The sequence below is a fragment of the Aulonocara sp. 'chitande type north' Nkhata Bay genome, linkage group LG4 (assembly GCF_057382095.1).
Source record: "Aulonocara sp. 'chitande type north' Nkhata Bay isolate Kocher_YH1m ecotype deep benthic linkage group LG4, A_spYH_male_GT1.1, whole genome shotgun sequence".
Lineage (NCBI taxonomy): Eukaryota > Metazoa > Chordata > Actinopteri > Cichliformes > Cichlidae > Aulonocara > Aulonocara sp. 'chitande type north' Nkhata Bay.
Window position 1 is genome coordinate 20,105,213 of NC_141347.1, and position 17,428 is coordinate 20,122,640.

The 17,428-nt window shown below is 41.0% G+C and overlaps 1 protein-coding gene across 1 annotated transcript; it reads right to left on the reverse strand.

The window, feature by feature from the left end:
- Positions 1-10,067: 10,067 nt before the first annotated feature.
- Positions 10,068-13,909, reverse strand: LOC147332430 (protein Tob1-like). Its single transcript, XM_086288958.1, has 2 exons — positions 13,635-13,909; positions 10,068-12,352 (listed from the first exon to the last, which is right to left on the reverse strand). The coding sequence occupies exon 2, from the start codon at positions 12,120-12,122 to the stop codon at positions 11,103-11,105; it is 1,020 nt and encodes a 339-aa protein (XP_086145084.1). The 5' UTR covers positions 12,123-12,352; positions 13,635-13,909; the 3' UTR covers positions 10,068-11,102.
- Positions 13,910-17,428: the final 3,519 nt, after the last annotated feature.

A 17,428-nucleotide genomic window follows, 5' to 3' on the forward strand; every position in this document is an offset into this window, starting at 1 on the left:
ACTTTATGGCATCATGAAATCAAACTGACCCTTCTGAGGTGCTTCTCATTCTCAAGCTGACAGAATATTTAGAAATATAAATAATTATGAGACATGTTTGGATGTTTAAATGCTGATGGAGAAGAGAGGGCAAACGCTATTGATATAAGTTGCACTGTCTTTAAACAGAGCAAGTTTTCCGTGTCCACTAGAGCCAGAGTACCTGCTTTTTTCTAGTTTACTTTTTGCTACGCGTCCGTGTCTTTTTCTGCTTGTCTGTTTGATCGGTGATGTTAGCCCGGTATAATCATGTGTTTACTTGTTGCAGTTGCTCAGTGGGCATATTTCTACAAACCATGATCCACGCAGCTGACTCAGACAGACACCAGTGCATGCTGGGCTTAGTCCATGTGTGTGTGTGCTGTCCTGTGTGAGACAGACACAGAGAGAATGGGTGGATAGGCGAGACAGAGAGACATCAAATGATGGTCCCTCCCTTCCCCCTCCTAATTTTCCATCAAACCTTGCTTCAGCACTAATGTTCTTATGCAACGCCACCCACCGAGGGCCCATCAACACCTCTCCCCCACACACACCGAGACACACACACACACACATGTTATGAAGTGGGCCTACACATAAAGAGTACCCTCTAGCATCTTTGTTCTGTGTGGGAGAGAAGTGACATCATTTAGTCCACCTGTGTTGCTTGACCAAAACAAGCCGCGCAGCATTTATGCGGTGTGGCTTGTTTCAGGGTTGGGTAATCTATTGTTTGCTAATAAGACTTGGATTGCCATACCGGCTAAAGCTCAGGCAGATTTGACTGGTTAATGCAAGAGTTGGGAGAAGAGAAAGTCGGGGAGAGAGTTCAGTCAGCTGATTATTGTGCAGCTAGAGTGGAAATAAAGATTTAGATACTTAGATATATACATTTGTATTGATTTTTCGTGAAGATGAACATAAAACTTTTAATTTTCACCCCAGGGGCCTGGAGTTTCATGCCAATTATTGGTAAGAAACCGTGAACACAGCAATTCATTGGAGGAGAGGGCTTGCAGTAAAATACCTCGGAAATAGGGTAAGAAGCATATGTTTATCCAGGTTTCATGTGGCTCTTAATTGCAGAGAGAATATGAATTTGTAGTCACCCACACAGAGCGATTAATTAAGCCATTATTTCAGATATGCCCTCTGCCCAAAATGGATTGCAGAGTAAATGACTCCTCTCTATTTGTTTGTGTTATACACCGTTTTATCATGTGACAAATGATGAAGCTCCGGTAAATAGCCTTGGATGATACCTGACAGTTTGTATTAGTTTAATAAGCCTGCATGTCTTACACAACTACACAACATTACACAATGCAGTTAATTTCAGATGCCGATTAAAGGACTGGGAACAATATTTCTAAAGCAATTACAACAACAACAACAATCTTTATTTATAGAGCACATTTAAAAGCCTTGGGCATACCAAAGTGCTTTACATAAAACAATAAAAAATAAAACAGTTCACACATTAACATCAAATACATAAGAGTAACGGATTATGTTCACAGATAAAAGCCACCAATAAGAGTAAACTGCAGCACATAGGTTATAGCAAGGTAAGACTGTACCACCATGATAAAAGACACCAATAATGGAAAGATAGCAGAGAATTTAATACAATACAATACAATAGGTCAATAGGTCACTGCAAGCAAGCCAGCATTTAACTGGTAGAAAAGGCAAGTTTAAAAAGATATGTTTTTAGCTGTGATTTAAAAGAATGAATAGAATCAGACGCCCGGATGCCAATCGGGAGATTGTTCCACAGCTCCGGTGCAACTAGAGCAAACGATCGATCACCTCTAGATTTCAGTCGAGATCTGGGCTGAACCAACAGTAACTGTGAGGATGACCTTAAAGCCCTAGCAGGAGCATATGGGTTTAAAAGTTCCTTAAGATAGCTTGGTGCAGTGTTATTGGTAATTTTAAAAGTAAACAACAAAATTTAAATTAAAGAAACTGATCTCTGTTTTCTTTTTTAATTTAATATCACAACTTTAACTTTTCATCTTTTAGCCACCAGTTAAACATTGAAACAACATGACAACAATTTCTAACTCTGATTTCCGAGGATCGACATAATCCTTTGATTCCAATGCTGATGCTGGTATTGGATCAATGTGACCAAACTGCTTTAGAGACAGAAACATGTAAATTCCAGGTATAAAAAAAAGGAAAGAAAGGGGAAATCACAGTGATTTAGTGATCATTAAAATATGTACAGAATATGCAAACTGATGATGATTCATCTCCTAAACCATGACACACTGTTATACCCCAAATAAACTTTATAGATTAAAACTATTGGTATCGATATTGGAAATACTGGCCCTGCATTAACTTGGTATTGGGTTTGCAATATCACATAGCACTAATAATCCTACATTCACAGGCTCTTCATATGGTCCAGTTTTACATGTTACAAAGTCTGTAATGTGACTTTGTCTTGATGAACTTTTAACTGAGAATGATAAATAAAATAGATGAAGCATTAATTTTATCTACTTATAAACTAACTTCTCAATTTAAGTCGTTTAAATAATAGGTAGGATCTAATCCGGTCGTTAAGTCTGACGTCACTAGCCGTGTCTGGGCCTAAACTCCGCTGCAGGTCCATATATCAAACGATCACTATGGCATTACTGAGAGTTGAAAAACTGTCTAAAGTCTTTCATCTGTAATAAAATGATCAGCGTTCTGCTCTACCAGGTGTAACAATTGAGTTTAACATCCAGGCATCCATGAAAACGGAATTTATGACATTTAACAGAGTTAGAAGTTAGCAGGAAGTTAGCTCGCTAGCTTCTATCTAAATACAATATAGCATGTCCTGACTGCGGGGTTTTGGAAACAAATTCAAACGTACAGCTCTGTTATCACTTCCAACATAAATGAAGACAGAAAACTAAACAGCAGTGACGTTTGTAGGGTTACTGAAGTTTGGCTAGCTGGTATATAAAGATGTGCTATGTGACCGCTAGCGACACAGCTATGTTAGCACAATATAAACAAGCTAACTTTTTTTCCACTGGATAAAAGTTAATGTAAGTGTTCATGGTGGTCAGAAACAAATGTAATCGCATGAATGCTGTAAAAGGACCAAACTTCAGCCAGGAGAACAACTGAGATAATCCATCCACAATACGAGGTTAGTCATTCATATACTGCTGCATGGGCTGGGCTGTAGTTACATCCTAAGGTTTTAAAAACTGAGCTTAAATAAATGATTAGTGGTAATAAACAGTGGTCAACAGTGATCACTGACTGTTTTAGGAGCTTTTTGGGATTAAATAGAAGAAAATAGAAAACATTAAACACAACACAAAGCCCGGAAGTAGGATTCATCACGTCATCACTTAACGACCGGATCCCATATTATAAAGTAAATGCAAATTACAAAGTAGCAAAGTTTTCTCAGACTGGTATAAAGTATAACAAGCATATTTGGACTTAAGCAGGTGTTCACACCTGTTTTCTGACGTGTACACTTTTTTTGGATTATTTCAACATCTTGTGACCATCAACAGTGCAAAAGGAAGTAGGTTTAGTGCAGGAAACTCAAGTCTGCCTTCATTTCAGCGATACTGGGCTGTTGGTTAACAGGTGTGTGGTACATTCCTCAGACCATTGCCCAATCTGAGCAGTACCGCAGACACCACTGGGGGAGGTGATACCACATCTAAAATGCTAATAATAATTAAAATAATGATAATAATAAAAGGGATAACAATGTCTTTTCAATGGTGGTGAACTTTGAAACTAGCTGCCGTGAAAAGCCAGTATACAGTTTGGACATATGTGAGTCAATAGCACTATGATGGAGAGCTGGTCCAGTAACAAACCTTCTGCAACTCAGAAAGCACAGAAAGCATGGGAAAGCACACCCTCAGGAAAATCACAAGTGCAGTAATATCTGAGGAATGTTTCCAGCTCCTTGTTGAATCTGTGCCACGAAGTTTGGAAGGAAAAACATGGTTCAACCCAGTACTAGCAAGGTGTTCCTAATAAAATGGCCAACGATTGTATATGTGTAACTGAATGAGGTCACTGATTTAGAAATACTCTCGACCTGTACTACATGTACACCACATTTTATTTACTATTGTCTCACAGTTCCCACTTGTGGCTACAGTGTCCACTCCTGACAAAAATGTAAATATTCCTGTTATAAATGGCTAAAATGAGACTCAGTTTGACTCATTTAATCCACCATCTTTTCTTGCTATTCTCTTTTTGCATTTTTTAAATTTACTGGACTGCAGACGTTTGGCGTAGAAAGTGACGCAGGAAAGTTTGTGTTCGGGCCTGCACATGAGTGTCCCTGGCAGCCGTATTAGAAGGATGGTTGAAATTCCTTAGCCGTGAGTCAGTAAGCGTTGATCCAGCTGTGGAGGCATTTCTTGGTGATGCCCAAACAGGTTCCCATAGTAATGGTGATCTCAGCTCCCGCCATCTCTTTGTAAACAACTGACAAAACCTTCCCCTTAGAAACTGCCCGTTTACAAATGGCAGACACACGGACTGATTGCTGGTTTAATGGTCTTGAAATACGTTTTAGAGGAAAGCAGTGCAACCCTCGCAGCCCTAAACACGATTTTGGTTTTAGTGGAAGCCCTTCTCGAAAAACTGACATAGAAGGGTCCATTCACAATTACTGCTCTCTGCCACTGCCAGCAAATGCTACAGAGATGTCTTTTTCCTCTGCGTGTTTTGACTTTCTGTCCCACTGATCCACATGGGTGTAATCCCAGACTCACACATGAGGACAGGCAGGAGAGGGGAAAAAGGTTTCCTTTGAGAACTTGAGCCTACATTAAAGCTGTTGACAAAAACACTCTACTGCTGCACAAACATACGAAGGTAAGGGAACAAAGTGTGCATCTCATGACTTGAAGTCAAAAGCTGGCCAGCTGTTTCTTTCATTAATATGTGCAAATATTATTCATGAAAGTCTTCAAAGCACGAGCCAGATAAATCCAGCCTGACTTTAAGCAGACAGGAGAGCTGTTTAGAGCGCTATATTTTCTCAGCAGTGGGAAAGACACTATAGGTAGAGTGGATTAAACACACTTTGTATGAATGCAGAAATGAATGTGAGACATCACCAGACATGCAGTGTATTTATAAAGATCAAAAATGCTGGTGGCATGAGGAAAAACATCACAGGAATATTGTGGAAAAGACTTTCATTTCTATAGCTGACCTTTTTGGTAGCTCTCTATTCTTCACATTTCATAAAGAAGGTGTGTGTTTCTTTTGTATTTCTCTGGGTTGTTGTCATGCTTTGTTGCTACGAGTGTGATTTTCCTCTCCATCTCCCTTCCTTCCCCGCATGCCTTGGCATCTCTCCTGGCTACAAATCATCCTCTTCTGAGCCTCGGGCCTTGTAGAGACAGCAGAAGATTCCTTTGCTCCTCCCTCTCTGCGTCTTTCACTCCAGCACACAGACACACACACCAGGAAGTGACGGATAGCTGGTGTCCACCAGCCCCCCATACTACCTTTTCCTCACCATCACCACGGCGATTAATCAGGTCGATGTTGAGTCGTGTTGCTTCGACACTGCAAAGCTGCCAAATTTCTAAAATCATCTTTTGGAGAGTTTAACCCAATAGCAGAAGTTTGTCTGGGGCAGGCGACGACCTGTTGACCTTACAAGTTGTTTACATATTTGCCAGAGATTAGTATGCGGGTAACTTAGTAACTTTGCAAATCAGAGTTCTGTTCCAAATTTTACTTCCAAAATATCGGTGTGACCCATTGGCAGGTACGGGAGTGTCGTGATAAACTACCAGGGAAACTGAAGTATGTCACCCGGAGAGGTGTGGAGAGGGAGGAGAGGCTGAGGCAGAGGACTGTGGTTTGTTTATGCTCTCCTTTTGCAGATAAGAGCAGTTGCAGTTTAAACGGCTGGGTGTGTGAGTGTGTGCTGAGGAGATCTGCAGCGTACAACACAAACCGGACAGCCCACTATGCATCAGAAAGTCTAAATATAGCTCACAGTGTGTGTATGTGGCAGCGTGTGCACAATGTATCTGTCACTCATGATGCCAGATGCAATGGAAACAGCTCATGCAATTCCTAAAAAGGCATGTATACTATATACAGTACATTAACCACGCTAAAACTGTGGCTGTTTGAAATAGCTAAAGGGCGTCAGTGCAGTGTGTTAGTGTAGCACAAGAATACATTAGAAAAAAAATGTAAACTGCTTTTGTCTGCCCACTAAAAACAGCCCAAATGTCTTTGAAGGCAATTGTGCTTCCAATACTTAGATGTCACCTGCTAAATGACTCAACAAATGTCCCTTTCTCTGTACTAAAATGAATTTGATTTCAGTTTTATTCATATCACAACACAGTAGTTGCCTCAAGGTGCTTTTTAATGAAATGTAAAGACCCGCACCTATAGTAATACAAAGAAAACCCTCACAATCAAACAACCCCCTCTGAGCAAGCACTTGGTGACAGTGGGAAGGAAAAACTCTCTTTTAACAGGAAGAAACCTCTCGCAGAATCACGTTTTGAGAAGTGGCCACCAGCCAAGACCGGTTTGGAGTGAGGTGGGGAAACCAGGCCAAAAACAAACTAGAGCCAGAGATTAATAATGACTAATGAATTAGATGCAGAGTGGTGTAAAAACACAAAGTGATTGCCGTTCTTCAGGGTCGGTAGAGATCAGAGAGTTAGAGGTGGCATCTGTCTCCAGAATCTAAACTGGGAGCTGGTTGTGCCTCCCTTTGTAAGTTTAAATATCCAGGGAACCACAAGAAAGCCAGCAGTTGGAGAGAAAAGTGCTCCACTGGGGTAAAATGAGGTCTTTCAGATAAGATGAGCCCTGATTACTCAAGGGGAAGGATTTTAAATTTCATTCTAGATTTGAACGTGAAGATATAAAAGAAGAATAACATTTCATACTTTTTTCTCACCTCTAAAACATTTTATTTCATTTTAAACTTAGCAACTGCTTGGTGAAGACAAAAACAACATCGTGCATTCTTCTGGTTACATTCTTCTATGTCGGGCTGATATGCTTTGTTTTCCTGAGATACAGATAAGGCGTAGTGAAGAGATGTTCAGGGGGGAAAGCGCAATTCCTTCCAGCTTATCATTGCTCAATCAGCTCTAGCATGCTTCCAGAAATAGACGGGGAGAGGAGTTGGACTGAAAAGCCATTAACTGCTCCCCCACATCACCGTCTCGTGGAGGGGACCACAAGCTGGGCTGAACTCCACCTGTTTTTATGACAAGCAGGTGGGGGGGTTCTGAGAGGTGAGCTTGGCACTGGGTTTGAATCAATAGCGGTGCTGGCAACATTTCACTGTCGCACTGCTTCCAGCACATAGCTCGTCTCTCTCTTTGTGTCTCTGTTATATTCTGATCCCAGTCTCACTCTCATTTGGATTTTCCCTTGGTTGGTAAAATATATTACACTCCCTCATGCTGTCTTTGGTCGGTCCTCCCTTCTGTTTTCCACCATCCTTGAGTTTAGCTTGTAGATCAGGTTAAGAACAACTAAATATCTGATGTTGCTTTACAAAACATAAATTTAAGTAAGCAAACTGAAGAGTTCGGATGTAAAAGCCGTCGTCAAAAATCTCATACGAGCTTCAAATATCCCTAAATCCCACAGTGAACCTCTTCCAAAACAAGAGTTTTTGGCAAATAAAACTCGAAATGGCACTACCTTTTGTCGGCAAAAGCCAAAGCACCACTAATCAGAAGACACAACTCACATCATGTGACGTTCAACCAGGTCAGCTTGGATTTATCAGTTTGCTCAGACTGCTATTGTAATGCTGTTTGCCAGCTTCATGCCCGACTTCGTATCTTAACTTACTTGACGTGACAACAGGTTTTATAGTTACTGATACACTGAAGTACATTGATCATAGTGTACTTATTATTTTTTTTGTCAGTTTATCATTTATTTTTTGTGCTGTCACTTAGCAATGAACTATGATGTCATCTTGTGGATTTTGCTCAACAGCTTTTTCAATGTTTCGCTTTAATTTCTGCTCTAATGATTTCCAGTGTTAACAGTTGCATCTTTTGCGGTAGAGGCATGGACTGCAAAAGAATATCCAATTTGTTAAAAGCCAATAAATTAATTTAAGTTACATTTACAGTTAACATAACATAGGAGCCTGATTAAAAGAAAAACAACGCTTATTAAAAACAAAACACGTCAGATGGACTTAGACTTTTCTGTCTGAGCTCTTCAATCAAATTAATCCATTTACAACTTGTAATCAAATGATAAGTAAGAAGCAACAAAAGTGCATCATGAAAGTCTAGGAAGTATGTTTGTCTTAGAAGGAATGACTTCGACATTGATTTTTAGAATCAAATGTGAGAAATAATTTAATCTAGAGCTGTAACATCAGTCAGTTCAGTGGTCCATCTATTTACTGACAACGGCCAATCGTGTGCATATTGTATAAGAGATATAACTGTGCTTTAAAATGATAAACTGACTGCCTTTGTGCATGTCAGCATTCATGATATGATTATTAGTAATCATTAACAAACTAAACATCACTTGTGAGATTGCATTTATGATTGCATGTATTTGCAGAAATAGCAAACCTAATTTAAACAAGTAGCAGAAAATAACTACTGACTGGCATTAGCGCACCTTTCCCTTTCATTCCAGCTACTGGACATCTCTGATCTCAACCACACACATTACAGTGACTCATGCTTTGTATACCATGACAAATCCTGGATAAAGAGGGAGCTGATATCACTAACGCCTCCTTTCTGCCTCTGTTGCAGGAGCTCCGACTCCCAGCCCCCACCCCAGTATTTTTGAGAATGACCCAACACTTGTGCACAAACACCATGTCACGTACCAAGATAAACACACTCCCACCAGAGCCTGTATCAGCGGCCGAGATAAACCAACACACACGCTGAACTTTGCACTGCCTATCAAGCCCCGAGTGTATCAGGGGACATGCAGACAGACAAGCAATGATGAGGCAGCCCCAAAGGGACAAAGATATGTCAGCAGGGTCGGTGCTGGCATGATACAGTTCAGCAACCTCTCATCAGAACAAACAGCAGTGACGCAGCTCTCAGTAATGGCAACCCAGGCACTGATCCTTAAATCTGATGCATTTTTTAGTCCTAGACATCAGGGGTTTTTTCTATAATTACACGTCCATCGTTGTAAATATTCTAATTTATGTGGGGGTATCATCCGATTGCCTTCCCTAGTTTGACATTACCAAACTAAATTCAAATTCAAAACTGCAAAATGAGCTGAGCATCCAAAGACTTGAGTTACCTTATATTTTTTAGTGGTTTCTGGGCTTCAGTCCACTTGTTCTGTCTTAATATGTCTATTTACATAAAATGTTTTTTCCCTGCACCAAAAGCACCCATTACCAGCCCACATCCTTGAAGACACTGAGTAAAACGTAAATAATGAACATATCTTTCACTCGGTTTTTCAGTTTACACAGTTAAAGTGATGACTGATGTCCGCCTCATCACACTGATTATGCAGTTCTGCTTTTTCACTTGAACCACAAAATATGCCACATCATTTCTCTAATCTACAAGTGGGCATTTTCATCGTATCCAAGGTTCTTCTGCCTTCTATACACGCTGTGCAGAGTACACCTCAGAATCCAGTTGACTGGTTTATCCTGCCTCGACTTAAATGTGAGCCTAAGCTAAGAGGTTATCAGGGTAGACAGAGTCACACTCGCATTAAACGTGTGTGCAATGGCACTTGGCCCAAGTCTGCAGGGCGTGAAAAAAGAAAAAAGTGCCAAGAGCTAGCAGTGTTGCTTGTGTACTGGCATATCTGCGTTACAGGCAGAGGAAATAAAACAATGTGTTATGAAATGTCATGTGTAAGAGCAACTTTGTTCCTGAAACTATGTTGTAGACACGAAACCTGCAATCTCTAACTTAAAAGCACTATTCATGCTCGCTAATGACATGGCTACGCACCAGTGACTTCAGTGCACTCGCCTTCACCAACTGAACCACAAAGACCAACAACAAAGTGAACCAGGGCAATTATTTTCAAGCTTTTTAATACAAACTTAATAAACCATCAGTCTCTCTTAACATGTAAGACACTGACTCTGAATACTTTGTTATACCGTTTGTTTTTATCAAGTATTGCACAATGTAGGTACAAAATTAATATACGATTACATTTTGTCCATGATATAGCAAAAATCTTTTAAACTCTTAACAGAAAATACAACTCTCATGTATTTTTTTTGAAAAAAAAGAAAGAAAGAAAGAAAGAAAGCAAATATTCTTATATCCCACCACTACGGAATATTCTGTACACAATCTTTAGGATAGTCAATTTTTTTACATTTTTTTTTTTTAAATGATAAATTCATTTTTTATTTCAATAAAAAAGAAAACATAAAGTTGCTGCAGCCATCACAGATCACTGGAGTAGTAAAAAGATATAAATGCAATACCATGTCGTAGAAACAATAGATACTCTGATATTTTACAAACTCTGTACTAAATTAAATTATACAATTAGAAAAAGACCAGGAAATCCCACTTATTTATGCCAATCTCTTGAAAAAAACAAAACAAAAAATAATTGGCGATGTCCAGTTATGTTTAAATACTGAAAAGAGGCCATGACTTGTGTTGTTTTTTTCTCTTTTTTGTCTTTTCATATATATATGTATATATATATATATATTTTTTTTTAAACAGTCACATAAAAAAAATATTTTGTGCTTGGTTGGCAAAAGAAATAACAATGATGCATGTTGAAGTTTAGGTAACCAAGCTTGGACATTTTGTACTACAAGCTTCATTAAGGAAAAGAAAAAGGTATAACTCAAGGGGGCAAAATAATTCACCCTCGGGCTCATGCTCTTAGACTCGTAACAAAGATCTTACAGGTGACAAGTCACTTTTTCCTTTTATACTTGACATTCTGTTCTTGTTTACTTTTTTTTAATTTTTTTTTTTTATTTCTGTTTTGAAATGTGCATTTGTGTTTGTTTCCCCCCATCACATTATCTCTGGTCGTTTCTGTATGAAGTAGTAGCTTAAGTAGTACCTTCACGTGTACTAGTTGGCCATAACTGGCTGGAATTGCTGGTTAGAATACTGCATGTTGCTCAAGCTGAAATTCAAGCCATCCATAAGCGACTTGTCATTAAGGCCACCGTAGGCCGCAAACATATCAAAGGCATTGCTGTACTGCAGCGGGCTGAGGCTGAGCGAGCTGTCGCTGGGGAAAAGAGCACTCTGGCTGCCCTGGCCCTGCAGGCTGGGGAACACAAATTCCTTGGCATTGGGGGAGAGTGCCGAGGGCTTCTGGTGCTGCTGCTGCGGCGCGCCGAGGCCTAACCCGTACAGAGAGTGCATGGAGGTGGAGATGGCTTTCTGTTTCAGGAGACTGTTCACATTCAGGCCCAGGTTGGTGGGAGAGGTACGTGCCACCTTGTTCCCAGCACCACTGCCGCCATTGTTGCGTCCACTGCTCTTCATCTTAGTGGAGCCAAACTTGGTGGCAGCAAAGGTGGCTGTTGTGAAGGTTAAAGGCTGCGTGGAGCGGGGCATAAAGGTGGGGCTTACTGCTGCCGAGTGGCCAAAGGGTGGGGAGGGCGAGCTGGAACCCGGGGAGGCACCATTCACAGGCTCATTGATGGGCATGAAGACCTGCGCGTCTGGATTGAAACTGTTCTTGATCTCTTTGTCCAAATCAAGTCCCACATTGCTACTTCCACTTTCGTTGCTGTCGTCGACGTACAACACTTTGACGGGCCCCTTCTCCCCAATCTGGTAGGACACCTCATAGGGGTCAATCCACACACTGAGGTCCTGGGGAAGGTTGTTGCGGACATCTTCAATGTCCAGCCCACTCTCTTTGGCTGCCTTCTCCACCACGGGGTCAACCTTCTCCCCAACGTGGATGCATCTGAATCCTGAACCTTTGTATGGCTTGTCCGGGTACCAGTGTCCTTCATATTTCTGCTTCAGCTGCCGCTCCAGCTCCTCGCCAAAAATGTTGACTCGCCGCCTGGGCAGCTTGTTATACAGGTATGAGATGATGAAGTTGAGGGCTACTTGGATTTCAAGCTGCATAGCTAACTGCTGAAGTTTACCCGATGCAACAAGATTATTTGTGTCTGACCTTGAACGTATCCACTGGGTCTGCTTTGTTTATCCGTGTTTGGCAGCACAGCTGCTCTCTCCAGTCGGGATGGCAAAAGTAACCAGAACTTGGATGAAACAGGTTGGGGAAAAAAAAATCAAAATCAGAAGTGCTGGTTTTGTGTAAGTGGTGTCCTTCCACAGGGTGTGATATTTTTTTCCTGCAAGAATTAAAAGTGGGGGAGGGACAAAACACATGTATAAGTACATGAAAATATATTTGGAATGATCATGCAGTATGGCTACACAGCTAAAACGAAGGGAGGAGGGTGCTTTAATTATTAAGCATTTGTTTTTAAAGCAGGTATGTTGTACTGTGACCATTTGAGCTCATAAATATGTAGGCTGTAAGCCATAAGATGGCCAACCAAAGCAGGATCTTAAAGGTAAAATAAACCAGAAAAGAGGAATATACAGAATATATTCTAATAATATGAATATATTGACATAAATAAACAGAAGAGGCACTACAGCTGGGCTATACTGTTGTCAACCCTGCATCTAAATGTCAAGAAGTAGGCATCGTGCACATTAACCTCACACTAGGACTGAGAATCCTATTACATAATAGGCTTCTAGATATCCTCCTTACAGCAGGAGACAGGAAAACTACTGCGGGGTTACCGCATTTCATTATCTAAAAAGGGTAAGCTTGACTTAGTGACTGCTTTGTAGATAATACCTAATGGTGGATAAGTTGGCAAAGAAACGATCCGGTTGGATTTCAGGCTTATAACCGTGCTACTGGGTTGGTATGGTATGCATACGGCACAGATTAGTCGAAGCAGTGTCGCCGAACAACCTGTCTGCGCCCATGTTTTGCGATTTTTGCGAAAGGATTTAGCCATTAAACATTTACTGAAACGAAGGCTGGATGCAGGCAGCACAGAAATAGCACTCTTCTACCGAGAAGAGCTAGACAGAGAGGGTCTATAGGGAGTCAGCCTGTAGAGGCTGCTGAAATGCCCCAGAGTGGATTATTTTATTTCTCAGAGGGGGAAGCTAGCCCACACTGGAAAATAAAACCCCAAAAATCTGCAGTGTCTACACCTCACTAATAAAGATTGGTCGCAGTTGTAGCTACAGGTCTTGGCTGGTGTTACAGTAAGAAAGGCATAATATTGCAGAAACTGCAGCGCACAGGAACAGACTGTACTGACACTAGAAAAAGGCGATACAATAAAAAAATAATAACGGGCTGCAGTGAAAATTCAACACCACATCGGACTCATTTCGAGTCTGTGGAGGTATCGCTATGTGCTTACATAAGAATAGAGAAAAAAAGAGCACACACAGCCTATATACACCCCTCCCTAACTTCGTGAACTGACGCAGCAGATCAGCTTATAGTTAAGTACGAATAGAGCTACAGTACAACTAAGAGCAATAATAAAGACAGCGACACACACACATTAGCAGAAACAAGAGAGCTGGAGTACTTACTTTTTTGTAAAAAATAAAGACTCTCAGTAGTTCTGAAGTACCGTTAGTTAGTGCAAATAGGAAAAAAAAAGTATAAATACTTTCTTCACATATAATAAATTATCAGCGTTACAAAAAAGTCTTCCAGTACACGTAGATTTTTGGAGGATTGGCGTTTACGGTTTTTTTAAGGTTATTTTTCGGTTTTTTGTTTTTTAGCTCTCCTCTTTCAGCAGGCTTGCAGAGTAGCTCCCTCCTTTCTCGGGAGTTTCGCAACTTCGTCCTCTTCTGATACGGCGTTGCTCGTATTTATAGCTTTCCTCCGCCATGGGCACGAGGTAGGCGGTGATGCGGTTCCAGAGGTCAAAACAATGCAAGCGCCTGCGATTGGTCCGCGGCGGGAGTCCCGCCCTCTTCGTGACGCCCGAGGCGAGCACTGATTGGCTGATCGGCGCTGTCAAACTCGGACAAACGGTCCTGTGAGACGAGAGACGCCTGTGATGAGGAGTTTGCGTCAGAGATAACCTAGGTCTGTGCTGACAGCAAAAGGCAAAAGTCCTAATTAATGTTATTCACTAGCAGTATTATGTAAAGAGATCGAGCTGACTTGAAACAAACATAAAGGTGAAACTGTGGCACTTCCGGGAAGTAAATATGTTATAATAACCCACCCAGCAGGTTTTAGTCGTCGCAATCAGATAATATTTAAGACTAACAGCTCTGTGCCATGTTGATACCAGAAAAAGGGGCCTTAAAATAATTTGCGCCTACATTTCGTCACAGAATAGTCACAAAGACCCCCCCCCCCCTTTTTTTTTTTTTTTTTTTTTTTTTACCTGCCACGAAAAGCTGCAGGATCTGTGATAAATGTATAACGCCTGAGAGGAGATTCCCCACAGCGGAACGATACAGCTGGCAAGCAGTGTGGGTTGTGCTGCATGCTATCTAGAAAACACAAGCGCTGATTGGCCTAAAATGGGGCAGGAACCATACTGTGAATGGTGTACCCGTATCCAAGGTGCTGATGTAGGCTGCGCACGTCATCGCTCGGCTGAACGCACGCTGTTGCCCAATTTAAAGTGAACCGGCACACACACAGGTATCTGCTCAAGAAAGGAAGAGTCGCTGGGGCTTTAAAAGCCTTTAAAACCACAATAAGGAAAACGTGCTTTCTCCTCATGATTAATGGTGTTATGTGAAACGGAAATAAAGTCGTTATCCTGATTAATTTACTTTGCTGACAACTTTGAGGTCGTATAGATAGATAGATAGATAGATAGATAGATAGATAGATAGATAGATAGATAGATAGATAGATAGATAGGTCGCCTTATTTACCATGGCAGCAGTGCTTTTTATTAAAAAAAAAAAGTCTGACAGAGTGGACATTCTTATGTTTCCCAAGCAGAGTCATGTGCTTGATGTGAGCTGTAAATGCGAGCAAACAGGGCTCCTGTGGAAAGTGCTTTAGGGAACAAGACATGACAGATGAGGCAGGGGTGGCTGAAATAGAGGGGGATTATATGATTTGACATTGCCCAGCAGATTCAGATTCACCATCTATCTTAAAGTGGAAGTGGGCGGGTGAGTGAGTGGACTGCCAGCCAGCAGCACTGTGTTTTGCAGCATGCCTTGTGGGCTGTTTTCACTGTAAAGATCTCGGTGTCACATGTCCTCCAGAATCACTTCCATATAGCCATTCTGCTGGGGCTCCTTTTTATGGTATGGTGTTTATATTGTGTATGGCTCCTGTATTTTTCCCCCACTAATGTGTACACAATTTGTGCCCTTGTGATGTTTGGAGTGGCAATAAAAGGCATCAGCTGACAGAGCAAGGTCAGCAGCTATAATCAGGCACGTTAAGACTGCTATATTGTCTTAGAGCGTAATCCTCTAATCATTGGAGTCCAGTGTATCTGCCACTCACTGCTGCTTCTGTCACATGAAGATTTCTAATTCTCCCCTGAAAACAGTGTCCAGTCTAACTTTGTGCCACAGAAATGAGAATATAGGCAGTTACGTGAGTAATTTAGCAAACGCTGCAGCTCAGTTGCCTTGTTGTATGGAAATCCAGCTCATCAGGGCTTAAGCTGACCTTCCTGTGGAACTTTGCAACAAGAAAGGAGAAAAGGGTATTTTAAAGTTTACTAAGCCATTTCTCAGCAAACTGAAGGGCATCTTTTAAGTATTTACAACCAGGCCTTAACCTAACATTCCTCTAGCACCAGAAGACAACACGGTGTTGCCCATCCTTCACTGCTGTCCTTTAACAGAAAAACACAAGCCCCTGGTGTGAAGTGACTACAGACCATAATAATCCACTTCTGCTTTCCTCTGAATGGTTTGTTCAAAGTAATAATAATAATAATAATAATACATTTTATTTAAATAGCGCCTTTCAAAGCACCCAAGGACACTGTACAACAGATAAAAACTGGAAAGCGATAAGAAATGGGAAAAAAGACAGCCCAATAATGTGCAATAATGTAAAAGGCATTATCCTCTTAGCAACGAGGAACTTAAGGGCTGTGATTAAATAACCATTTGCTTTGTGTTTATTTAAGGTCTACTTTTATAGTGCAGTGACACAAACAAACAGACACACAAGTGGAGGAGGATTTCTCACACACTGCTGCTTCCCTGTCTGCCTCCCCGCCTTCCTTTCCTTTTATCCCTCTTTCTATCTTTTTAAGGTAGATACAATATAATAATACAGAGAAAACAACAACAGTCAAACAACTGCCTATGAGCAAACACTTGGCAACAACGTGAAGGAAAAACTCCCTTTTAACAGGAAGAAACTGTTGGTAGAGCCAGGCTCAGCGAGGGGCAGTTATGTCTCTTATATGTCTGGTAAGATGATAGAACACAATAAGTACATCCACATTAAACAGGACAAGCTAAAGCTACACTTTTCATTCATTCGACATATTTAATTCACATAAATATAAATCTCACTGAGATCTGTTTCTGAGTGTTTACATCAGTGTTTCATGGCAGTATCAGCCAGTCTCTGTAGCAGCCTTTCAGCTGTGGCTGTCCATTAAACATCATGCATCGGTGGCTCGACTATGAGTCATGCTGTGTGCATACGCACTGAGGATTTACACGGCACGGTATGTGTAAATACAGGGGTTGTGTTATGAGTTGTCACGACATCGACGTAAACGCTTTTCTCTCCCGCACAGCCACCTTTAAAATCCACAGAGGCTGTTACATAATTCATCCAGGAGCGGACCACTGGGACAACATCAATAGATCTATGTGACATCTGCATAGAGTGGGGGGGTTAAAAAAAGCATCTTAATACAGCCAACTGTAAGCTCTGTAAAACGGCAGAAAAAAGGAAATAAAAGATACATATTTGTCTGGACTGTTATGTATATATTTTATGTTTTTATAGTTGAAGTTTGCTGTTGCTTCTCTGTTTCTCTGTTTTCGTGCCGAGCTGCGGCTTTACATTCATTTATTTTACTTTGACCTTGTAGCGCTGCTCAGAAAAAAGAACGTGCTTCAGCTTTAACTTGGACTAAATAGAAAACAAACACACACACACACACACACACACACACAAATGAGCAGGTCAGTACCTTCAGCTGAACCGCCCCAGACTGATATTTCCTAGGAATGGTTCCTCGTGTGACGGCTTTTTAAAGCTAACTATCTTCACCCTGTATTTCTATTGATTTTGGCTGATTTACAAGGGGGAAAAGAGAAGGAGGAAGATAATCAATCAATGCGATAGCTCTGTGTCAACTCAACAGAACATGCATGCTGTGTCTCTTTGCACATAAATTCCCTCATATGATCAAGTG

Bases quoted from the DNA above. Each gene is read 5' to 3' on its own strand.
- LOC147332430 (XM_086288958.1), bottom strand. From the start codon at position 12,122: ATGCAGCTTGAAATCCAAGTAGCCCTCAACTTCATCATCTCATACCTG.